Consider the following 27,501-nt stretch of genomic DNA (forward strand, 5'->3'; position numbering starts at 1 on the left):
ACCACTATTTATTATAGAACATGGCCGCATGGCTCGGTGACAGCGGCCCCTCCAATTTTCCGGCACAAAACAATTTGGGGGGTCGACCGGTGGGGAAATTCGATACGAATACCGGTACAAACATAAACTTCGAAGCTTTCGGTAACAATTACGGCGAAGGACGAGTGCACATCTTCCACGGTGAAGGAGTTGATAGCGAAGTGACGTCGAAAAGCGAAGCACCTCCCAAGGACAGTATTGGAGATAAACAAGGACTATTACCGTGAGTTTAGTGCTATATTGCGTAATACACAAAAATAGTTAATTAATTTTGAAAATAACACCAGTAGCCGCCCCATTTCCTCCCATTTCACTCATTATTCAATCAGCTGTTTGTCAACATTGTTGCCGTCTCGCTCGCACTCACGCGGTTGTATACAGTATATAAGTGGTCTGTTTCGTCAAGTTTCATTTTTGGGCATTCTATTTTGGTACATTACCATCATGATGCGAATATCCTAACTCTAGTTCGCAGCGTGTGAGGACATCTCTACAAACTCAAGATGTAACATAATACTCCGTGTTAGAAAATGTTTGTGGTCTTCGGTCTCCCCTGTCATAATAAATAACTGAAACTGAAATTTTCCATGCGCTGTCTTTTTAATATATTTTGGTTCCTTTTTTTTAACAACATAATATTTATGAGTATTTTGACGGAGTTATTTATTTTTCTAGATTTTCCATCGTAAATATTGTTATTGACCTTCCTCTCTATGCCGCAGTTTGAATTTGCTTCGTCCCTTTAAAATGTAAGAAATTCTCAGCATTAAGAATATGAGTCATCCATAATCTGTTAATGTCACACTTATTTGAACATTCCAAGTTTCATTTCTACTATTTCACTTAACTCTATCAACAACAAATGCAAGAAATAATACATCTAATATTTTTCCAGTCACGATGACCGAACGTCGGACCAGTCAAGCGACATCAGAACCATGGACAAAAACAAGAAAAGGCAAGAAGACAACAGTGCTCGATATAAATGCGAGTACGAGGGTTGTGAACGAACATACAGTACAGTCGGCAACTTAAGGACACATATGAAAACACACAAAGGTATTAAGAAACTACTACTAACTATCATGTACCATAAACACATTAACTTTCAGATATCCCAGTCAAGAATGAATACCAGAGTAAATCTAGACGTAGACCTTTTAGTGGAAGAAAAAAGTGCTAATCAAAAATATGCCACATTTGGTTGTTAATGAGTTCAATTGTCTCATACATCGCTTAAAACTCGATAAATATAGGTAATTAATAATATTAGTGGCGATGTACCCAACAATCCTCCGGAAGGCCTAGCATTATGTTCACACACCCTTTAACAATGTATGAACCAACAGCAATAAATCATTAACAGTTAGGAAGGTTAGCGATGATTCCGAAAATATACAAATTAAGTAAAACGATGAGAACCCCATTACCCAGAAATAGACAAACATTATTGATACAAAACAAAGAGTTCTAGAAGAAGCAAAAATAATTCTGCAGTCCTAAGAACTAAGAAAAATTCCAATGATGATGATGATCATGTTATAAGATCGATACTATGATTATAATCCATAGAACAAAAAAATACTAAAACCATAATGGGTAAGGCATAAACAAAAATTATTGTTTTATGCAGATGTCTCTATTCAAAGTAGTGAATGTTTATGAATGATACCAAATGTTCTGAATCATCACATAAAAAGCAGAAATTCGTGACGAATGTTTGAAAATTAACCGCCGTATTTTATTTTATATTTTTCCATTTTTCATTCTTGAGATTCATGATACGAAAGTTCAAACTCGTATTTTCATAATTTGAGATAAGTCACAGAATTTATTTTGATTTCATTCTGTTTCAACTATTGGGACAAAAAATGGTTGAATGACCAGAAATACTGACACTGTTGTTGAACGAACAGCTGATTGCAAGTTATTGTGTCTACTTATTGTACCCAATACCCATTACAAAACTTTATAGTTTAGCATTGTTTCTGAATCTAGTATATCTTTTTTCCAGGTGAATACAGGTTCAAATGTCCCATGCAGTCATGTAACAAAGCATTTCTCACGTCATACAGTCTCAAGATCCACGTCAGAGCACACACCAAGTCAAAGCCCTTTGCTTGCACCATAGGAGGATGCAGAAAGGCATTTAACACACTGTACAGGTAAGAATATCGCATGTTAAAAAGTTACTTTTGAAGTAGAAATGTTAATTGGAATCTAATACTCGTATTATCATTATAAAAAACACCTAAGAAACGTCTTTTTCTTTCAAGTCAAATTACTAAAGCCACTGTTACAGTATGCCAAGCCATCGACCCAACGAAGTGTAGATTAATTTTGAGTTTTCCCATGTTCCTCAAAGAGGAGGCACTATATACGGTTTCGATTATTGACTCAAGATAATGAAGCCATATGAAAAAAATGCTTTGTACAAAGGCCAAGGAGGCCCGACTTTAAATAAGTACGTTACGCAAGACTTGTTACGCCTATTAATTTATAATTTGCTGCTTTTCAAAACAAAATTTACTTTTTATCTGAAAAACTAACTGGTGATTTATGTAGTTGGAAATCCGCCAATTCATACATTGTATCCAACATTTTATTCGCCCAGTCAATTATAAAGGAACGTTTCGAACTGTTTGTCACACTTCGCTACACGTATCTATTTTAGTGCGTAATTACGTTTGTTTATACTTACAAGAATTGTCATAATCTTTTACAGTAGTAAACGTTAGACGTTTAGCGTGGGCGACATAAGTACCAACAACAAACACCTACATCTACATTATTCGACTCATCACACCTGTCACGCATTGTCTCAGGTGGACGACGATTAAAGATATCACAAATATAGATATAATTATTAAAATCAGCCCCCGTCCCAGAATCAGTGGACTCTCTTTCTCTCTCTGCTGTTTTTATTTCACACATTGCTAGAGATTCTGACGTGTCCTATCGATGATCTACTCCCAGCAAAGCTCACAATTTAAGACACGATTTTCTCAAAGTTCATTTTGTTGCAGTTTATTATGATACATACTAGGTACAACATAATCAAGTATATAGTGTCATAAAATCTTTAAGTAGCCTAGTGACTAGTTATATGATTTCTGTGCCGAATAGTTTAATTTGATCAGAACGAAATGATTGATTTTCTATTTATACAGAATCCTGGCCAATACCATTGGCTGATATTAGCTTTAGACTCTTGTCCAGTAATCCAGATTGTATCTTTGTCTTGCGGCCAATGCGATTTGCCAACTGTTTTCTATCTGATGACTTTATGTCGTAAATAAGTCGTTAGCAGAAATAGAACAGATAATAATTTATTCTTCTTGTTTTATATGTCTTTCAGTTTTAACACTAGTTGGACATATTGAAGGTAATGATAATGATTTAAGAAATAATGAAGAATTTGTTGATTGGTTTCATTATGCTAAGGAAAATATATTTGGTTTCAGACTACGCGCTCACCAAAGACTTCACAGCGGAGACACGTTTAACTGCAAGGCTGACGGCTGTACAAAGTTCTTCACGACACTCAGCGACCTGAAGAAACACATCCGAACTCACACGCAGGAGAGACCATACAAGTAATATTTCATTTCAATATTCATTAATAATTAAATATTATTCATAGGTAAGCGGGCCCTGGTAAAAACGGGATAACGCTAGGGAGATGATTCACATCGCATAATATGTTAAATATGCTTATTGTGACACCTACAATAAACATACAGTTAGAGAAAGAAACATAATATAAATGCAAGGAAAGTAAAGAATTCCGGATTCAAATGAGGTTAAAGCGCCTTCAACTATTTATAAGTTTGTGGAATTTTATCTAGAATATACTAACAAATTAGATATAGTCTTGAATTTCAATACTATTTCCTGAATACACGAAATATTATATTAAACTGTTAGAATTATTTCAGCATGAGGTTTTCTTCCGCAAACAACAACGCCATCGACTACACTATGATAAGTCTACACAATAAAAATATTGCATATACCAAGTTTGAAACAAATAATTTTGAATATTTATAAAAATTCTCGATTCTAGATGCAAGACGGACGGTTGCGGCAAATCGTTCACGGCATCGCATCATCTGAAGGCTCATTCACGAACACACTCAGGGTCTAGACCACACGCCTGCGCATCACCAGGATGTGGGAGGGTCTTCTCCACTCCCACCAGTCTCCGAGCTCATGCCAAGAAACATCAGGTTCGTACTATTTTTAAAACACTTTAACCCAAATTTACGGTCATGCTCGAAGAGATTTTAATAAAAATTATGTGATTTTGAAAACTGTCTTTAATATCGTACCTAATTATCTGCGGAAATCTACGCGAAATACTATGCGATATATATGTCACCGTAAAATTGTAAATAACGTTAGATTATAATCTATCGATTTGAATCTCGCGAGATTGTGAACTGTCGAATAATTATGAATCGTATCATATTGCTCACAATTTAACGTATTATTTTTCGGTAGATTATAATTTATCGAAGTGAAACCGTCAAATTGTGATACGAAACGCACCTCGCGTGCTATACCATAGAGTTACAAAACTATTAGAGTGAGCATAATGTTAATTTGGGATTCTCTTAAAATGCATAAATGTTTTTGTCATAATTTTAATTATCATAATCCTTTTTGCATAACGTTTTTTAGCATAATAGTTTTACTTTCCCATAATAACATCTAGGAATACTGGTTTGTTAGGTATAACTTATTTTTGGGATTAATAAATAGATATCCATAATTCTTTTTTAGAATAATAGTGTTTTGTCATAATTTTTACAAGGCATAACAGTAGGTTAGGGTGCGGCGGGGGTGGCCCTTGGGCCACCCCTATGCCGCCAACATGTTTATCTTACACACAAAAAGTATACTGAATGTTACGTTTCAGATTTTTTAATTTTGATACATTTTTTCTTACCATGTGATGTCAGAATTATTGATTACTTACTAAATAATTAATAAATACGTACTCGATTTCACAATCTTGAAGAGCATTTATTTTATTTGACTGACACCTGTGTTTTATTCCTAACTCTATGGACACAGAACGGTCTACTGTAAAGCCGACCAATCAGGGACAGCCGTCGGACAGTTGACAATTTGACAATTGTAAGATTGTGATTTAACAGTTTTACTTCGATAGATTATAATCTGACGAATAATAATACGTTAAATTGTAAGCAGTATATTACGTTTCACAATTTTTCGACAGTTCACAATCTCGCGAGATAGATTATAATCTAACGTTATTTACAATTTTACGGTGACATATACAATCACATTGAAAATAAGCCTTTTTTGTCGATACTGAAGATCGTTCTAAAATAAGCCTTTTTTATCGATACTGAAGATCGTTCTCGAGTATTATCAGGATTTGAAACGCCAAGCATTAATCAACGTGGTGAGTTGTTACATGATGTCGATCACTAACTCTAAAATAAATATTTCAGATGGAAGCAGAAACACCGACAGCAACAGTGATCGAAACGTCGAACCCAACAAAACCAGTTCAAGACCTAATGAACTGGGAAGGTCTCCTTGAGTCCTTCGGACGAATAACCACAGAATCCAACTCTACCGACGGCAGTTTAGAAGACATCACGACTGTCAATGCTTTACACAACGATGCCGTAGATATAACCGAACTGCTATTCGATAATGCAACTAACACATCGACGCATAGTACTAACAACTTACCCGTAGAATACGATTTAACCAATCTAGGAGCAATATCACCCTTCGCAGTAGATAAGAATGACAAAAAAGATACTAACGAAAATTCTTGGACAAATATTGGTGTGTTGCCAATTTCATTACCGCCACAACCTATGCAAGTTGGAAAATTCGAAGGAGAATCTAGGGCTATAGAATTAGCTCTTGCCAATGAGATAGAGGTTCAAGCTCCGTGGGTAGACGTCAGTGCCCTAGCGGCTTCTATATCAGAAACACCAGTTTGCATCAAAGAGAAAACACCAGAAAGCATCTTTACGCTTGCTACCTTTGTTCCAACTCATATGCAGAGCTACATAGACTTGAATCAAGAAGTCACACCCACTGCAAATCTTATGTCACAAAATTCTTACGATTTGAATACTCCAACAATATTAGATGTTGACGCGAAAATATTTAATGACAGCCAGCTGATCTCAAATATTGAACCGAGTAAACTCGACACAGAAATAGAGAGCTTCTTGACAGATTCAGATTCACAAGACAGGTCGCTAAATACTCCTCCTCCAACAAAAACAGAACTGAACGCGAAAATAGATACTGATAATGCCAATATTTTTGACAGCAACTTTTTGAATACTCCTGATCCTAATGAAAATACTGCTAATCCTTTATCTAGTATAGCACAGAAGACAGAGATCAACCTGTCGGACCCAATTTTATTTGCAGACAATTTTTTGAAAGCTCCTGAGGATGATGTTGACAGGTTATTGAATACGCCACCCTCTCCTAAAGTACATCAAAAAATAGAAATAAACCCAGCTATATCAGTTTTGTTTAACACAGATTTAGCTTTAGAAGATACTTTACTTTTCGACAATGAGCCTGCCTCAGATATGTACGTTGTAAGAACGGAGAACATATTTGGCAAGGAAATGGCTAAACGCAATGCTTTAAAACAGTTAGCAGCTGACGCTGGTATATGCGCGTGTGCAGAATGTAAATGTGATTCATTAAATGGGGAATGTAGAAACTGCTCACATGCAGAAACTCATAAACCGCAAGCATGTACAGATGATACATGTACATGTGTCGATTGCAAATGTGACCACGCAACTATGAAATGCGCCGTAGGTTGTGGTAAAGCAACGGACGACAATCATAACACGTTCTTACATTACCACCGCAGGCATAAGAACTGTAATTTAGAAGAACTTGGTGTCTACACTCAGCAAGAATACGATGAAGATAACAGTGTTATAGATAGCTTGAAATGTTCTTGCAAAAGTGGTCCGGACAAGAGTTGTTGCGGTACAAATAAAGAGAGTTCGTCCAAATCTGATTCATGTTGTGGTAATAATAACAACGATAAAAAATCGTGCTGCGTGACAATATGTTTTAAGAAGTTGGACGCATTCAAACAGTTTTTGTCGGACAATGATTTACTCCATGCATTGAAAGCGCACAACTTCAACCTAACCACGAGCTTGTAGTTAGTCGCTTCATAAACGCTGCATTTAATATTGTACAAACATAATGTATTGCCATAATTTCATTTGTTGAATTTTAAGCACTATTTATAATTATTAAGCGATATTCATTGTTATATGGGTAAACGTATTTGTATGTGCCATTTGAATAGATTTTAATATTTATATTATATGTTGGAGATATTTAAATATATAATAAAACTGATAGTAAACTTATAGGGTTCCTTTGCAAACTTATGAATAAATTAAATAATTATTGATGGTGTAATTTGTATAAAGATGTACTTTTGTGCATGGCCATATATATAATATATATATGTCACCGTAAAATTGTAAATAACGTTAGATTATAATCTATCTCGCGAGATTGTGAACTGTCGAAAAATTGTGAAACGTAATATACTGCTTACAATTTAACGTATTATTATTCGTCAGATTATAATCTATCGAAGTAAAACTGTTAAATCACAATCTTACAATTGTCAAATTGTCAACTGTCCGACGGCTGTCCCTGATTGGTCGGCCTTACAGTAGACCGTTCTGTGTCCATAGAGTTAGGAATAAAACACAGGTGTCAGTCAAATAAAATAAATGCTCTTCAAGATTGTGAAATCAAGTACGTATTTATTAATTATTTAGTAAGTAATCAATAATTCTGACATCACATGGTAAGAAAAAATGTATCAAAATTAAAAAATCTGAAACGTATCATTCAGTATACTTTTCGTGTGTAAGATAAACATGCTGGCGGCATAGGGGTGGCCCAAGGGCCACCCCCGCCGCACCCTAACCTACTGTTATGCCTTGTAAAAATTATGACAAAACACTATTATTCTAAAAAAGAATTATGGATATCTATTTATTAATCCCAAAAATAAGTTATACCTAACAAAACAGTATTCCTAGATGTTATTATGGGAAAGTAAAACTATTATGCTAAAAAACGTTATGCAAAAAGGATTATGATAATTAAAATTATGACAAAAACATTTATGCATTTTAAGAGAATCCCAAATTAACATTATGCTCACTCTAATAGTTTTGTAACTCTATGGTATAGCACGCGAGGTGCGTTTCGTATCACAATTTGACGGTTTCACTTCGATAAATTATAATCTACCGAAAAATAATACGTTAAATTGTAAGCAATATGATACGATTCATAATTATTCGACAGTTCACAATCTCGCGAGATTCAAATCGATAGATTATAATCTAACGTTATTTACAATTTTACGGTGACATATATATATTATAAAGTAAATAATATATTTTAAATATTAAGCAAACAATGGTGCTACTGATTTATGATATAATGTGCCTTAAATGTTGTTATTGTTGTACTTATATTGTGCTTAAAATGTACAAGAAATGTTGAATTTACAATGAGAATTTACGAATTCAGTGTAATATGAAGCAATATTATGCTGTAAGATTTCTAGTCAATATAACAAATAAACGCTTTTTAAAAACTGAAGTGTTTTATTGTTTAATTTGTAGAGAATACAACATTGTGAGTATTGATGACATCGAGATCTTTTATAATTAATTTAATGTATATTTTTTCTAAATACAAAACTATGTTATACATTTTACTAACGTAATATTATGTACCATACAGTATATTACTAAAAACCTATACTTATTCTACACATGTATAAAAGAACAATTCATACATTTCCCGGTCAGAGTCTTCATACTTATTAACAATATGGATTCCAACTGTATGTCTTTTAAAGTTATGTGTATTAATTTTATGTCTTTTTTATTTATGCATATTATGAATATGGACCTGTAACTATCTCTGACACAAACCGGAAAGTGTGCAACCCTCCACATCTACTAGTTACTACAAAATGTAAATAATAAAAAAATAAAGTAAATAAATATCCAACTAATACTAGCTATTTGTAATACAAATATTTACTGAATCTCACACATTATAGACATTATTCTTGTGTATGGAAAAATGACTAGTTTTTACTGTTACACAGATACCTATTATGCAAATAATGACGATTTTGTATCCCTAATGAACAACAATTGTTTCTATGCTGTTCTGGGAGCAAATAAAAAACATAGAACAGCTGCTTGTCTTCCCGGGCATGTCGTAAAAACCGACAGAGGGATTGTGTCCTCTAACATGATGGACTAATGATATGGGTGATAGGCTGATCCCTTATCACCATAAGGTTTATCATATCCAGCTTACGACATCGTATCAACAGTGGCGGCAAGTTGTCTTTGATTACTTGTGGCTCTGCCCACCCCATTAGGGATTACGGGCGTGAGTTTATGTATGTATATTGTATGTATGTAATGAACAACAAGCAAATGAGCAAATCAATAGTTAGGCCTATTAGTCATTCAAATTATAGATCTTTATTGTTTTTGAACAATCCACCTCAAATTCTATGAAGCTTAGAATTTCTCAAACAATGAGGCCAATTGGCAGGGATTTTTCTAAAGGTATCACTAGGAACATTCGCGTACAATGTAATATTTTTGAGTTACAATACTGCATAGCTGCTTAATAGCAGTTCTCCACCCATACCAACGTAATTCTCGGATCTGTAATGTTACATTACAGGCGAATGCTCGCAGTGAGGGAGCACCTTACGAAATATTATGTATATTATGTTCGCCTTCATCATTGCAATTTCATCAATATTATAAATGCTTGATCTTTAACAAACTTCAGCTCACTGGCCATGAATTATACAAAAATATCCCAACAGGGCACGCGTGTTATCTCAAATTTTTGTATGAATTGCAATATTGCTTTTTTAGATTAATTGCTTCAATGTGGCCTTTTTAACCCCCCAGGTGAGAGCCCTCAGCACTCCCCATTTGTCCAGCCAAGTAGTTAATGCCATCTGAGGCAAACCTACAAGTAGTCACTTATAAAACGTAAAATAAATACTTAACTGTTAAATGCAGGCCTGTACCATAATATAGTTATTTTTATAGTTTTCTTTTGAATATCTGGCACCTACTCAACATTCTCAATAATATGATTTTAAATAATATCAATGACATTGAGTAAGTAGTAGCAAATCCTTGACTTTCAGCCATTGTTTTTTTAAAATGAAATTGCCATACACTGGCAAGCAAGGATATTAAAAAAATATTGTTCCTAATTTAAAAAATAAACAGTTTCACCTTCAGAGCCTACATTTGAGCTAGCGGCGTTTCTTCTTGTCATGCCGCCGGGCTCGAGACATGGCAGCACGGTGCCCCGGCGAAGACTGTTCCGAGCTGCATTCATCACTGTCTGTGTAACTCTGTAATTTAAGAAAATAACAACATGTTTAACCTCTCATCTGACAAGATACCAGACATAATAGATTTTACAATGTGTCTGGTTGCGATCTGCATTCCAATGTTCAAAAGTTTAAACCCTTTTAAGGTGGTAACCACAATCCATTGACTTGTCTTTCATAATACAATGACACTTGAGAGGCATTAAACTCGACAGAAATAATATTAATTATAGATGTAAATTATATGCTTTTTTGTTAAAAAAAATATACTAGAAGTAGCCTAACAAAACTAAAGTAAATTGGTGCCTGCTTATTATGTACTAAGTCAAGTTATAAGTTGTATACTTGGATACAATATGGATGGAACAAGCATTTGTAGAAGAAATGCAATGAGGCCCCAGACTACACAAAACAAGATAATATTTGCAAAATGAAAATGCATATCTACTTACTTTTTCGTATGGATGTGGCTCGCTGTGGTCGTCAGTGAGGGTGACACAGGCTAGTAGGCACATCAGTTGGAAGGCGGCTCCAATATACAGCCCATATCGAATCACAGTGCTCATCAGGTCTTCAGCAAAAATCTCACTTGGAATCATCTTCCAATCGATACAACAGGCAACGACCAGAATACTTCACTGACACTTGTAAATTTGAATAAAATGTAGTATTTATAATCGCAAGGGCTTCTTCTATTCAGTTTTCGTGGATGAAGTAACAATAAAGATATTTTGTCACAAGTTTTGTTTAAACAAGTAGTAGAAATAAACACGGTTGGTTAACCACAATTCAATTCAATTCAATTTTTGAAGTATGGCTTATTGGTTAACCACAATACTCCCTTTTTTTTTTTTTTTTTGTTTTAGTTTTCCCCGAAGGGTAAGGCAAAGGGAACTATGCCCATACAGCCATGTCTTACGTATTTTTTTTCTTGATGATTAATGAAATGATGAAAGGTGATGATGATGAAACCTAAGCCCCCACCCTCGGAGTAGACTCCTACTCCGAACCCCAAACGAATTAACTCAAAAGTCCGCATAAACTTTTGAGTTATGAAGCGGCTTCCTGACACGAAGCGAAAATAGGCAGATACACTTTGTTTATTGAATACTCCAATATAATAACACTCGCGAATGTCTTCCGACTAACTTAATGCGATCATTAACCACAAAACACCACTTCGTATTAATTATTTAGATTACTCAATGAAGAAAGCAACTGTCCCGTTCCCGTTTCCCGCCAAAAAGCCCCACAATACTCCCTCAGCGGATAACGGGTAACTGTCAAGTTGACGTTTCGTATTGTTTTTTTTTTTTGTTAGTGATGTACCGGCCCATACCATGGTAATCGACTACTTTTATTAATCGATATTTCGGAACAGTAATAAATTAAACCTAATAAGTATAATAAATAGCAATATTTAAAAATGCAAAGGTCGCGCGTAGATTTAAACAGGAAATTATGGGTTGTGAAATTATTTTTTTACTCTACCAAACTTTGATGAATTGTAGGTACCCATGTACTACCTATCTATGTAATTTTTATATTGGGAAGATGTAATAAAAAAGTAACGTGCCAGAAGCCTGTGTATTGCTAGATGGGTATGGTACGGTCACGAGTACTAATATGTATACACTTTGAAACCGTGTCACATTAACTTTTTTGAGAAATTAAACAGTAAGTCTCATTTTTAATGTCAAATATGATAGTAATAGTGCGACAGGGTTCTAAAGTGGGTATATGATATTGCTCATGACTGTACATAACGCTCACTCTAATTTAACTCACAAGTGAAAGATTTTTTATGAGTGGAAACATAAAACAACCACAACCTAAAACCACTCTTGAAGTGTAATAAGTACTTACCTTAGGTGTGATCCGTCTTTCGTCCATCATACCTAATTCTTATAGGAAGGAGACGGTTGGTTTTTGCTACATGCCTGAAGATAAGCAGGCTCAACGCGTTATGTGCTTCATTTTCCGCCAATATAAAACAGAAGCTCACATAACAATGCATCATGCCTGTATCCCCGAAGGTGTAGGCACTCACTCTTCGTCAGATATGTTTAAGTCTCATCAAACAGGGTTCGAACCGACATTCCCGAGAAATGCCTTTTGGAAGTATGTGACCTAACCCTCCATAACCAATTTTAGACAGTTACTTTAATTTAAGGCATGCAATTATAAACTCTGGGTTTAATTTTATTAAGTGCAGAATATTATACTCCTCTCGAGGGTGGACACTTCACTGGCAGTCGCTTCTATAAAAAACTGGACCTGTGGAATCTTCAGGTTAGGTAAACATCCTGCGGAAAACGGAATAATGATAGGGATATTAATGATGTAATAGAAGTGACCTAATTGTTTTCAACTGGGTACAAATTCAGAAAACCACATGATATCTGTTAGGTATCTATGATCCAAACATGAATTCAAACTCATAAAGTCGAACTTACGTAGCTCACTTGTAGGCCAAAGAAATTAAGCAGTTTAATTAGTAAAAAGAACGCCTAGGGCCCTGTGCAGAGGTTTTTCTTGCAGCTTCTTTTCCTCGGATATACAGGTTGTGAGAAGCTGCAGTAGTTTTCGTCGGATTAGAAGTTCGTTATGTAAAAATTTAACAAATGGACCGATTTTACATAAAAACCAAAACTGAAAATTAAATAAGTTTGAAGTGGTTACATGGATTAATGACGCGAAGTATAAATCAAGCGTGTAATCGTGGAATTTAGCGATTAATTGAATTCTGTTTTGAGATGGACACTATCCAATGTCTGATTGATTAGTTTTTAGATACAAGAACATGTATTATTGAAGAAGAAGAGTGCGTAAATGAATTGGTATTCGTTTGTCTTTGATAATTGGTAAATTTTCTGTTTAATGTCATTTAAAATCTGAATACTTACAATATGCCAAGGATTTATATCCGTAAGTATTTTGTACTTACATAAGTAGGACCTGGGGGTCTAAGAAAGCAGTATTGCTATTTGACATTTGTTTGCATTGCTTACTTTCTTTTACATGCACAAATGTCAAATTGCAATATTGCTTTTTTAGATTAATTGCTTCGACGTGGCCTTTATAACCCCCCTGATCCTAAACATAACTTTTTTTTAACATAAGATAATGTCACGTACATAGTCCGTGACACGAAAGAACTCCCTCCGGCCAAGTAGTTGATGCCATCTGCGGCAAATAAGTCACGTCAAAAAAAAAGAACTCCCACGATCGCGCCGCAGTTGCTACAAATCGCGCTACAAGTCGATTAGTTTTATTAAAATCCGTCGACTTCTTTCGTGGTGAGGATTATTATTTTAAACTTAGTTAATATCTTTAGTTAAAGAATGAGGAACAATATTACGTAATACTTACCATGTGACATGCAAAAAATAAATAAACGTACCTACAGAACAGCAACTCTCCGCTTCCCACCAGCGGCTGCGCTAGGTTTACCTTCCTCACCCCCCTCGGTTTTACTTTAGTCTTCAATCGTATGGCGCTAAACGTCACACACACACATGCGCGCGTACGATAACGTCAATGTTTAGTGTCTGTGTAAAACGAGGTGTTTTGTATGAAGTGTGTTTTAGTATTCTCTTTGTAAATAACACTATGACTTGCCATCATCTGCATACGCTCTAATTAGGTAGAGTTGGAATTTAATTATTACAACCATTGTTTCAGGCGTGATATTACTTCTTATGATAGTGTTAGTAGATTGCAAGAAGAAGAAAAAGAAGGATGATTCCAAATCTGGCTCGAGTCTCAGTGTATCAGATTCCTTCGAGTCATCTGAATCCAACGAACCATATCGTGCCTATCTGTTTGACTTCACTGGCGACTTTATGAAACAGTTTGTCTTTGTAATTATCCTGTTTTATTACTTATTAGAATATAAGTAGATAGGGTTGGGCAAGGCAGGTTAGTGAGCCTGTGCCAGCAGTGGGACGTACGTACCTATATAAGAAAGAAAGAAACATTTATTATTTAGGACACCACAGACACGGATTACATAATAATATACTTATATGCGACGCGCTGTGCACACTTCGCTTTTGTTGTGACATACAGTCATGAGCAATATAATGTACCCACTTTAGGACTCTGTCGCCCTAACATATTTAACATTTAGTGAGACTTACAGTTCAATTTGTCAAAAAAATTAATGTGACATGGTACCAAAGTGGACCGTACATAACGCAACGAATATACAGGGTATTAGTGACATCGTAAAGAAAACTTTGACGGATGATTCAGACCATGATTCTGAGTTGATATCAAGTGGAATTTTTCGTTACGATGTTACCAACACTGTATAAATACTTTATTGAGCATAACGGCCACAATATACAGAAATAATGATAACAGGTACAGAAAGGCACAAGAGGCGGCTGATGCTCATGCAGCAATTCATGGCAACCTTTGGGTATAGGAAAATTTTGTACAAATATAATTATAATAGTACCTACCCACATTCTAACATAAAAATAATTAACTTAATAATTGATTTGATTTGATTTTAAAAATCTTGACAGCCCTGGGGGATTAAAAAGGCCACATCGAAGCAATTTATCTAAGAAAGCAATATTGCTATTTCACATTTGATTGCATTGCGCACTTACTTTTATATGCGCGTTTTGTTTTCTTAGATGAATTGCTCCGATGTGGACATTTTAACCCCCCCGTTACGTGTTATCTTCGACGTGTAATTAATAGTTCCCTTGGTCAACAGCAAGCAGCATCACTGAACCCCACCAAGAGTATGATATGTTCTCCATTATCGGCCATTCTACCGCTTGGCAAACTGATATTCGGTGCTACGGGAAAAACTAAGGAGGAGTTATACAAAACAATAGGCATGCGCAGCATGACGTCGGTAAGTTACTAGAAAGACGTATAGCGTTCACGGAATAGAAGGAACAGGTTGGAAAGATCCTAAAGCGCATTTTGTATAAGGACCGCTGTCGCCGGTTCAGGCACTTTCTTTTACTACTACTCCTGCAACAGATAACCACGATAACTCTACTGCTTCACAGATTTCGATGCCTCTTTACCGGCAATCTATATTTTATGTAATAGGCCGCAATTTTATCATTACTTTTCGTAAGATACTGCATACTTTTTTACCTTTGATGGGTTTTCTCTTGGCCCCAAACTTGCTCGAAGGCATTGACGAAGCCTAAGATGGAACAAGCTCGCCCAGAAGGTGCCTGTTCACTCTGGCCTTGAAAGCACCCGGGTTATATTATGCATTCGGAAATACAGAAGGCGGCAATGAATTCCACTCCCTAGCAGTGCGCTTAGAAATACAAAGCCGTCGAACTAAGGTTTTTATCTTGCCTGTGATAAGGAGGGATCTCCTTGCATGACAATCGATATTTGACTCCTTGCAGATATGTTCACAATACACAATATTATGAATTATATATGCTCATACTTGTGTGGCTTGCGATTCGCGCTCCCTTGGTCCTTCCAACCCCTTTCTTCTAATCCATGGTATACGATCCTGACGACCCGATTAATGAGTCTATAATAAAGGAGAGGATAGTCGATTTTAAGCAATAGGTTAATAAAATAATTATTATGTATTAGAGAGGAAGGCCTCCTCTCTTTCAAGCCATCCTTTCCGGTCCTGTGCAAGTCTCATCCATTGCTTTTTATACGTAGTATTATTCCTTGTTCTATGCTGCGGTATGCACGCCAAGGCCTTCCTCTTCGAACTCTAAAATATTATTATTCATTATAAAACACATGATAACGGGTTCTTACCGCGTTTGAAATAGGGATATGAGACTCCCGATATTTCGATTTTGATTTTATTATTCATTATGTTTTTCAGATAAAGGAACATTTCAAATCGGTACTCAAAAGCATGCGCCACCTACCAGGAGTGACACTCTCGGTGGCATCTCGCATTTATATCAATAAGGAATTGAAAGTGATCAATGAATTTGCAAACAATGCTATAGATGTGTTTAAGTCGAGCGTCGAAAGAGTGAATACGAAAGACCCTAAAACAGTTGTGCCTCTGGTCAATGGTTGGGTAAGAAACTATTTTTTACAAATAAGTATACTTATAAATTTTTTGCAAACACTATCTCACTATATTCCATACTATATCCCAATGGGGTAGTCAGAGATACATTTTTTTTACCTTTGATGGGTTTGCTCTTGGCCCTAGACTTGCCCGAAGGCATTGACGAGGCCTACGATGGAGCGAGCTCGCCCAGAAGGTGCCTGTTCCCTGTGGTCTTATGGCGCCTATGGTCTATTGGGGCCTATGGCGGCTCAGTAATAACCCTTACACCAGGGTTGATGGGGTTGGTGATTCACAATTCACACGAAAGAAGAAGAAGACTCTGGTCTTGAAAGCGCCCGGGTTATACGCATTCAGTTCTGGTTGATTGGTTCGTACATCATCCATCGCAGGAACTAATTACCCATACCTCACCGAACTTTCTGTTAGACCACGCACCACACACGCACACGTCTATAATGGTCGAGCCTACTGTGTTAGTGAAAACTGCACTTAAGATAAATTAATGTAATTACTCATTGGTGCAAATCTGGTATCGGGGTTCGAAGCGGAGTTCCCCGTTTGAGAAGAAATCTGGGGGTTAAAATGGGCACATCGAAGCAATTCATCTAAGAAAGCAGTATTGCTTTGATTGAATTACGCACTTACTTTTATATGCGCAAATTGCAATATTTCTTTCTTAGATGAATTGCTTTGATGTGGCCATTTTAACCCCCCTGGTGTACGGTCACGAGCATTAATATGTATACACTTTGGTACCATGTCACATTAACTTTTTTGACAAATTGAACTGTAAGTCTCACTAAATGTCAAATATGTTAGTGCGACAGAGTCCTAAAGTGGGTACATTATATTGCTCATGACTGTACACAGTAACTTTTTTGTTTTTGGTAAGTGAAGAAGTGGCTTTATTACTCCATAGAATGGATACGAAGAACCGTATGGTCAGATCAGCGTGTCGGGCTCAATAGTCAATGAAGTATACTCAAGTCTAAGTTTCTCTTTTCAGATTAAATCCCAAACTGAGGGTAAGATAACTGATTTATTAGAATACAGTGACGTGCCTCCTAACAGCAACTTGATAGTGGCCAATGCTGTACATTTTAAGGTAAGATACGCAATATTATTTTCTATTCTATGGTAAGATTAGGCATTGTGTAAGTTTTGTAGATTTGCCGCAGGTGGCATTAACTACTTGGCCGGTGCCCAGTTGGGCGCGAACCTCGGCTCAGGGCGTCGTCTGAGAGGAAAAATATTTGAAAGAATTAATCGACCCTAAGTAAATATGGACGTCGTGTGTAGATCAGCTGGGTCTGCATGACAACCGCGCCGCGCGCGGCGCGAATTATATCGAGCGCTTGAACCAATAAACGATACGAATGCTTTCTACGCAGATGGACGTCAAACGGCTTATGGTCGAAGCGTCAATAAAAAAGCTCAATAAAAGACTCGGCAGGCATCGCTATCTACATCCATAGACGACTATTGTACGGCTATTGGTCAAAGTCCTTGATATCATCCGCGTCGCGCGTTATTTTGCCGCGAGCGCAGGTATATAATCTATTTATTAAAATCGAACAAATTCAAAAACAAAAAATATTAATAATTATCGTCTAGAAGAAAAGAATGGAGACCTTTCTATCTTCCAAGCGTTATCATATTTACTTACCTAACCTGAAGATTTGACAGGTTCGATTTTTGACACAACCAACTGCCTGTCGACTTTCCAACCCGCGAAGGGAAAACCAGCCCAATACAGGTCAGGTCACATTTCACGGGAATGTGAAATCCTTTACCGTTGAGCATGTGATAAACGATTAAGATCCTAACATAAATTTAGAGCAAATTCGAAAATCATCTAAATGTTAAAGTAATTTTATTGTACCTAATGACAGGGTGAATGGAAGCATCCTTTCGAATCAGTGCAGGCAGCGACCTTCCACGGATCGGCGGGACAGCGAGCGGTAACCATGATGCACGTCACCAATACCTTTAATTACACTGAGAGTTCCACTCTTGGCGCTAAGGTAATTTACCATCTCCAATCCCTTCCCCTCAGCGCTCCTTTATCTGCACACGTAGGCAGTCAAAAACCCCAGGGGGGTTAAAAAGGCCATATTGAAGCAGTTCATCCAAAAAGCAACATTGCAATTTAATTATATAAGTTTATTGCCTTTAATAAACATAATATATACATATATTAACGGCCTATATACGTCACACTGATGGAAACAGGCCTCCTTTTAGTCAACCTGAGGCCTTTAATATACATATTATAATATTATGGTATATCTTTAATAAAACACCTCCACCAACCCCCCTTTGGAACAGAAAGAAGAAAGAAAAAATATTTCTTCGGCATACTTAACACTAATTAACAAAACATACTTAAGTAATTAAATTACTTAATTATAATTATACATAATGCCGAAACGGCTTCAGCTCAGCAAATGTCACGGCCTAGCTGTAGCTAGACTATGACGATGATTTTCAGCTGCAGCCGGTTGGGGAATCAAAAAAACAGTGAAACAAAAAGAACTGGGCTCTAAAGTCTAACCACATAATTACGTACCTAACAGCGTCCAATGGTAGAGTATGTTCTATACCCCTCTCCGATTGATTGAGGGGAGGCCTGCGCCCAGCAGTGGGACGCATAAAGGATGTATACCTTATTACATCTAATTATTTTATTTATTTACATAAATGTACCTAATTATTTCAGTTGATCCTATTACCGTACGAACGTGCAAAAGCAATGATGTTGATTGTCCTACCAAACTCCAAGACGGGGTTGTCATTGTTATTGAACCAACTGAGGTTGGCGCCGAGTCTTCTCAACACGCAGAAGCTGAAGAAGGAGAAAATTCATGTATCTATACCCAAATTCACAGTCGAGAGTAAACTCGATTTGGGTGCAATATATAAAAAGGTGACCCTAGACATATTTTGAAGTAATTTAATTAATCTTTGCCTGTCTTAGGTCACACACCGGACACTTCATACAAAACACCTCTATTTACACAGATAGGTACTACACATTTACGTTATCGTACGCGCATCGGTGTGTGTGACGTCTGACGACATATGATTTAAGACTAAAGTAAGACCGAGGGGGTTGAAATAAACCTAGCTCAGCCGCTGGTGGGGAGCGGAGAGCTACCGTTTTATACTTAGTATTACCTATTCTTTATTCTAACATCTTGGAAGGCTTAAATATTTAACTAAAAAATTTCCGTTAATTGAACAGGATATGACGTCATACTTTTTAATTACGATATCTTGAAGTAAAGCACATCCAGCTCTTCCTATTCTTATTCTTCTCTTTCATCGTCTCCCTAGCATTATCCCGTTTTTAACAGGTTCCGCTTACGTAACCTGAAGATAGCAAACATGTTTACAGGTGGGCCTAAAGGAAATATTCTCTCAATATGGTGGATTCGAAGAAATTGCTTTAGGAAAAAGAGAGAAAGAATCTGACAGTGACGAAAAAGAAAAACGGAAATATAAAGAAAGAGAAAAAATAAGATTGAGGATAGATAGCGCCAAGCATAGAGCCATCATAGAAGTGACCGAAAGAGGAACTTCGGCAGCCGCTGCTTCTGGTGAGACTCAAACAGCTTATGCAGGATGTTAGTAACACCGTAACGAATACTGAGGGGGATGACTTAGTGGAATTTGTTTGTTTTTTTTTATATTTCGGATTCTGGAAAAGATCCTCTTTAAAATGATATATAATATGATACATAATTATTTATGTAGACTTAGTTATCCAGCAACAAATCTGGAGCTGATTTTAGCTCGTATTTTATCACATTTTTAGCCAGGACAAACATGGCCGTAAAAAAAGAACCCCGGAACAGAATCTGATAGAACTTTGCCAGAATCATAGGGAAAGCATAAGCTTTCATTACATATAAGTCTCATCAGTGGAGGTTCTTGGACCAAGTTTCATACAAAAGTGCCCATTGTCATTTCCGATACTTTTGCGACGAATCATAGTCCGAGTCATACTTCAACGTTTTGGTTACGGTGTCACTAACACCGTGTATATGTTCCACTGCTGGGCATAAGCCACACCCTATCAACAAAAGGGGCTGTAGAGCACGCAACCATGCTGCTCCACTGTGAAGGTATTATATTTGGGCTAACAGCATATAGATTAAAGAATAACACTGCGTATAGAACGGCAACGCTCCGCCCCGCGCCAATTTATATCGGGCGCCAACCTCACCCCCGTTACTTCTTACTTTAATCTTAATCTCCTAAGGCCGAGTTTTCCGACACAATGGTAAAACAATTGGTTTTGGATTTAAAAAAAAAACATTCAGTATTACGTCTTTGCCGGTAAGGAATAAGGGGGAGCGTGCGAACTGTCTCCGGGTGAGAGCCTTCAGCGCTCCCCATTTGTCCGGCCAAGTAGTTAATGCAACCTGCGGCAAATCTACAATAAGTCACGTCAAAAAAAAAGCGCGAACTGTTTGTTTCACTCGCATGCAATTTCAATTTCATTTATTCCGTAAACAATATATTGTGCCAACACAATCTATTGTTTATATTGTTTGTGTACAATATAAAGTTTTACAAAATAAATAGATCACAAATACAATTCAGGGATCACACTGTAGGGATATAAATGTCAACTTAAAAATATCATCATCATCATCATCAATTTAAGAGCCACGCTATTGTCGATGCAGCATTTTCCATGCTACTTTTTTAGGGAAAAATAGGGCAGCGGTTTCCCTCTTGCCTTCCGCCCCCGCAGTACTCTGTCTGACGCAAGTGGGATGGCGCCCAGAGTAGTCTATTACAAAGCCATACTAGGACTCCTGTCCTCCGCCTCTGAATAGTACTGACAGTTACTGCTGCCCTCTGTCAGGTTCCAGGTTACAGTCCCTGTGACTTGCCCCTTCCGTCCTGCATTGCCGTACCGATGGCTCTTCACCTCTGCAAGCGTAAAAATATCATAGTCATGCGATATTAATACATGGAATTTAGAATAATTATTATATGTATGTGTTATAAATTGTGGGATGTAGAAATAACACAGGATATATTTTACTCCTTTTATATTACACACACCTTATATTAAAACCAAAATCCTCCCACCCGACCGACATCGCACCAAAAACTCCCCTTTCTTACTTTTTAAAACTGCCTTAAGTCCCATTTATTAACCGTCCTCCTCTCATACCATAAACAATCAAATTCCCATTCATTCTCCTTATATAGCATTCTCACTTTCCTACATGTATGCATTTCCGCGTCTGCTGCCACATGGTAAGACAGAGATGATGGTAAGAAGTATGGAGTGTTCATCCACGTTTGTCAGAGCTTATCACCCGAAAGCTTGGGTTAACACGCGTACTTTATTTGCTGAGACGTCATGTGACTTTTTGTTTCAGCATCAAACATGGTTAAAGCAGCGTTACAAACATCAAAACAATTCATAGCTGATCACCCGTTTCTCTACTTCATCATAGCTGAACAGCAACAGCTTTTTGCCGGCACATTTACTGCAGGTTAGGTATATAAAGTCCCCTAAATATAACATGGAAAAAGTAATTGATATTAAACTACCTATGAAGTTTGTTGTTTGTTTTAATTTTTGTATAATAATTTCTGGTCTATACATACATATAGTAGGTACCTAACTATCTTAAGTTTCATTTTGGACTTCAGTGTCTAACGATCATAGATGATGCGTCGTCGTAACGCCGCCTATATTGACTAATAATGATACTCCGGTTGATTGAGGGGAGGCCTGTGCCCAGCAGTGGGACGTATATAGGCTGTTTATGTTATGTAATGATCAAGGAATACAAATATACTTTACTGCACCAAAATGAAAGAAATAATTACAAAAGACTCAACAACCAATAACTGTGACTTAACTATGTTAGTTAATAACTCATTGTAGTGTAGGTAAGGAGATAGTGGACCTCAACATTAATTGCTCAGGCGACGAAACTTTGCAGTATTATAAATTATTGTGAAATAGACATAAAGTACTTTTTAAATATCCAAAAAAAGGTTAGGTAGTTTTACCTAAATTAATAAATCGTTTATATCTTTCTTCGGAAAAATTCTCAGTCAAAATTGTTTTTTTTTTTTAATACAAGTTTCACCTAATACTATAACCTAACAAAATTTCAGCGACTGAGGATCTTCATACTAAAACTAATTTAATAGGGTCTTCATAGAAAAAATTGCTTTATTGCCTACACTATTGGTGCTAGTCCAGTACCGGGTATCGAACGAGCGCTCCCCGATTTCTCCTGACTTAGTCGTTGACATAGCAAGCATGAAGATGTTTATTAAATTCTGTATCTACATAATGCTGATTCCTTTACACACCATCTAATTTTATTTTAAGTTATACCTGTCATTTTCTTATCTACTGAAAAAGAAAGGGACGCATGATTGACAACTGTTAATTTTAAAATGAATGAATAAACCATTTTGTCAGTCACGCCTTTAGTAGACTTGTAACGCCTTTCTTGAAAACATTTTCGAACAATTTGCAATTTCGAATTATCAGGCGCTTTCAAGCGTTTACCACAAAAAATAAATAAAGTCGAATCACTCTATATGAATGTTCTATACATTTGTTATTTATATATTTGGCCTGTCAAGTAAAATATAATAATGGCAATAAGATCACGCCTATGTCCCGTTGGGGTGGGCAGAGACCGAGGAATTGCACTTACTACAAACCTGATATACCACTTTCACTTCCTCCACTCTTATCAAAAACAAAAAAAAATAAGCATAATTAATTTAATAAACTGATATAGCAAATGCCTATTTACTCTATCCAACATTTTTGGAAACAAAAGCACCCCGGAAATCATTCTTACAGTGTAACGCTTTACTGTATAATTACTCATTGCATTCTCTCTTGTCTCTGCTAAGACTGAAGCAAGACCCAGAGGGAGTGAGGTTGGCACCCGGTACGAATTGATGTGGAGCGGAGAGTGTACGTTCTATACGTAGTATTATTCTTTATTATTATTTATTACGAGGAGCTCGCTGGCGCAGTGGTAAACGCGCTCGGTCTGCGATTGTTGAAGTTAAGCAACTTCCGCAAAGGCCGGTCATAGGATGGGTGACCACAAAAAAAAAGTTTTCATCTCGAGCTCCTCCGTGCTTCGGAAAGCACGTTAAGCCGTTGGTCCCGGGTGCATTAGCAGTCGTTAATAACCATCAATCCGCACTGGGCCCGCGTGATGGTTTAAGGCCCGATCTCCCTATCCATCCATAGGGAAGGCCCGTGCCCCAGCAGTGGGGACGTTAATGGGCTGATGATGATGATGATTATTTATTATGCCACTATGTCTGAGGCGTCACCCCAATTCACGTACAAAGCTCCTGGCCTCAGCCACTCACCTGAATAGCAAAGGGAACGAAGAAGTAAGGTCCCTCAAAAGCCACATACTTTTCCCGTTTTTGTACCGCGACTCATCCCGCAGTATCCATAATGGAAAACATCGAGAGGAAACTCAAATTGCGCTGGTTCTCCCTTCGCAGGTTAGATGGTCAGAAAGGCAGTCGCTTCTGTACAAAATTCTGTGACAATAGGATAATGAAAATATGGAAATGATGATGATTCGGAAAGAGAAAATTAAACCGTAAATATCTGACTCGGGTAGGACTTGAACCCGCTTGTCAAGTCTGGAGCGTATAAACCATTACACCACCGGGTCCTCCTCCTCTCCATGCGAATGATTTGATGATGACTGATGAAGTGAGCTCCGCTGGACGCCACAAGGTTCAAACCTGGGAGCCCGTTCTTCTATCTTCTACGGCCTCCGTGGTCCAGTGGTTGAGAGTTGGGCTCACGATCCAGAGGTCCTGGGTTCGAATCCCAGAAATAAAAATCACTCTGTGATCCCTAGTATGATTAGGAAATTACAGGCTGATCACCTGATTGTCCGAAAGTAAGACGATCCGTGCTTCGGAAGGCATATTAGGCCGTTGGTCCCGGTTAATACTTACGGATGTAAGTACGTAGTCGTTACATGAGTCATGTCAGGGGCAGGCCTGCTCAATAGTAACCCTGACACCACGGTTGATAAGGTTGGTAATCCACCTCACAACCCACACGATAGAAGAAGAAGAAGGTGCCCGTTACTTAATTTAAAAATGTTCCATTTAAAATTCAGAACGGAGTTTTAAAAGAAACATAACAAATGACGCGAAGTATAAATCAAGCGTGTAATCGTGGAATTTAGCGATTAATTGAATTCTGTTTTGAGATGGACACTATCGAATGTCTGATTGATTAGTTTTTAGATACAAGAACATGTATTATTGAAGAAGAAGAAGATATTAGTGAATTCGTATTCATTCGTTTGGTTTGTGTAGATAGATGAAACATTGTTTCTGATGTTTTACTAAATCTGAATACGGACAGTATGAAAGAGATAATAAATTGTAAGTATTATAAGATAAACATACTTTTTTTAACTGAAACCGCAGTCACACATAGATTAGCATCCCTCTAGCGTTTTTTCCTAACTGAGGTTGAGTAGCCAACCTATTTTACAAAAGCGAATGCCAATTTGATCGTCAAATCCGAAGGGGAAACCGACACCAGCCGAGCAGGTCTTTGCCCTTGACGTGGCTCATGTAACGACTACTTTACTTGACTTACTTACATCAGTAAGTAGTAACCGGAACCAACGGCTTAACGTGCCTTGCGAAGCACGGATCATCTTACGTTCGGACAATCAGGTGATCAGCAAGCACTGTCCTAACCAAACTAGGGATCACAAAGTGATTTTTGTGATATGTCCCCACCGGGATTCGAACTTGGGACCTCTGGATCAAGAGCCCAATGCTCAACCTTTGGACCACGGAGGCCTTTCACTGACGAGCCAAGACCCAAGACTTGTTCTTTCTTTTTTTCTTAATCTATTTTTTGCTTGTGTATCTCAGTATGTGCCTAATATAAATGTATCTTTATTCATTTTGCAGTTTACGTGCTACTAGTTGCGATGATGATAGTAAATTGCCAAAGGAGGAAAAAGGAGGACCTGGGGGAGTACTACTACTCCAACGAATATCCATCACCCCCGGTTGACGACTATGATGATTTTTACGAAACTAAAGAAAACATGTTTGAACTTCAGGGTGAATTGTCCCAGAAATTTATTTTTGTAATTATCTTTTTTTTCATCATCATCAACCGGATATCGTCCACTGCTGGACTTAAACCTCCGCTAAGGCTCGCCACAATAACCGATCTTTCATTGGCCGCATCTATTAGCTTCTCGCGACTCTCAGGAAGTCGTCGGTCCACCTTGTGGGGGACCTACGCTGTGCTTTCCGGTCTGCGGTCACCACTCGAGAACCTTGCGGCCGTCCGTTCTACGAGCGATGTGCTATCAATCTTCTTTTCATCAATCTGTCTTTTACTAGCCTGGTCCCACTGCTGGGCAAAGGCATCCACTCTGAGCTTCCAGTTTTCTTTCTCCTGAGCGACCTGTCTCCCCATCTCAAACGAGTCCAAGTCGTCTCTCCATCGCTTTCTGTGTCTGCTTCTGATTTTGCGTCCAAGAGGTCTCCAATCCGTGACAGATTTTGCGCAACTATCGTGTTGCATCCTGCAAATACGACCGGCTCAGTCCCATTTTAACTTTGCAGCCTTTTCGGTTACGTCTGCTATGCGAGTCTTTTACCAGGTCCAGTTTTTGTAGAACCGACTACTGGCCTGATCTTCTAAACTGCGATGGTAAATCTGCGGGTTATATCACATAGGTACTTCCAAAATGCATTTCTTGGGGACGTGGGCGTGGTGTGGGAGTGTTGATTAACGTTTAGGTATATTTACCAGGAAGCAGCAACTCTTGGCCCCAACCAAAGTCTGGTTTGTTCTCCATTGTCAGCACTATTGCCTCTCGGGAAATTAATATTCGGTGCTAAGGATAAAACTCAGGCTGAGCTTCTAAAAGCCATCGGCGTCGACGTAATACAAAAGGTAAATAAATATGATTTTCTTAACGTAAGGACTTGGAATGGTGCGTAATGTTGAAAGTAGATCAAAATTCTTCCGCGTCGTATTTTACGCGTTGTCACAATTTTATCTTTCCAGGCATGTCGTAAGATCCGACAAAGCGCTTGTCTCCTTACTTCCTTGTGGACGATAGGCTGATCTCTTGTTACCATAAGGTTCATCATATCCATTTTAGGCCTTCGCATCAAAGATGGCTCCAAGTTGTCTTTGATTACTTGTGGCTCTGCCTCCCCATTAGGGATTACTGGCGTGAGTTAATGTATGCTTTCAGGTCCCCAGACGTTTCAAAAAGATGCTAAGTAACATGCGACGACTACCAGGAGTGACACTCTCCATAGCATCCCGGTTATATCTAAGCAAGAATAAGAATATAATTTATCAGTTTAAAGAAAAAACCAAACAAATCTTCAAGTTTAGCGTTGAGTTGGTGGATATGAAACAGACCGGTAAAGTTGTACAAAAAATCAACGATTGGGTAATTGACAAAGAATACATAATTACATTTCACTTCACATCATATTCACGGGGTCCGCTTTAATCCAGTTTTTTACAGAGGCAGTCGCTTCTGTCGTCTAACCTTCCAACCCGCGAAGGAAAACATCCTACTTTAGGCCACATTGTCTCTTCTCTCTCTCCTTATTTAAGAGCTGCGCTCTTGTCGGTGGAGTAATCGCCATTCCTCTCTTATTATCCATAAAGACTGCAAATATACTGTGAACAATTTGCAGTCTTTACGCATAATATAAGTGATTATTATTATTATTATTTGTATGTCTTTTTCATATCTCGGGCCTATGGAGTCCCGGACTTTTGGAAGGCGTGCGTGGGGCCGAAGCCAACACGTAGAGGCCCCTTAAGACAGTTTAATCTTATTGTTATTATTAATATTGGAAGCACAGGCAGCACTTTGTGCTGATGCGTACTTATCACTTCACTTGTGTTCATGATTAT

General features: G+C 37.5%; 2 protein-coding genes across 4 annotated transcripts in view; one reads left to right on the top strand and one right to left on the bottom strand.

The window, feature by feature from the left end:
* The window catches only part of LOC126366622 (cardioacceleratory peptide receptor-like), a 478,107-nt gene that overhangs the window by 309,270 nt on the left and 141,336 nt on the right, over positions 1–27,501 (bottom strand). The window lies entirely within an intron of this gene.
* LOC126366585 (zinc finger X-linked protein ZXDB-like) lies at positions 3–9,126 on the top strand. Of its 3 annotated transcripts, none has more exons than XM_050009734.1 (6): positions 3–262; positions 935–1,098; positions 2,054–2,204; positions 3,504–3,635; positions 4,106–4,268; positions 5,523–9,126. In XM_050009734.1, the coding sequence occupies exons 1-6, from the start codon at positions 21–23 to the stop codon at positions 7,233–7,235; spliced, it is 2,565 nt and encodes an 854-aa protein (XP_049865691.1). In that variant the 5' UTR covers positions 3–20; the 3' UTR covers positions 7,236–9,126. The 3 variants fall into 3 exon arrangements, with proteins under 3 accessions (XP_049865691.1, XP_049865693.1, XP_049865692.1); XM_050009736.1 differs by lacking the exon at positions 3–262 and adding an exon at positions 439–571; XM_050009735.1 differs by lacking the exon at positions 3–262 and adding an exon at positions 491–788.

The sequence above is a fragment of the Pectinophora gossypiella genome, chromosome 5 (assembly GCF_024362695.1).
Source record: "Pectinophora gossypiella chromosome 5, ilPecGoss1.1, whole genome shotgun sequence".
NCBI classification, from domain to species: Eukaryota; Metazoa; Arthropoda; class Insecta; order Lepidoptera; family Gelechiidae; genus Pectinophora; species Pectinophora gossypiella.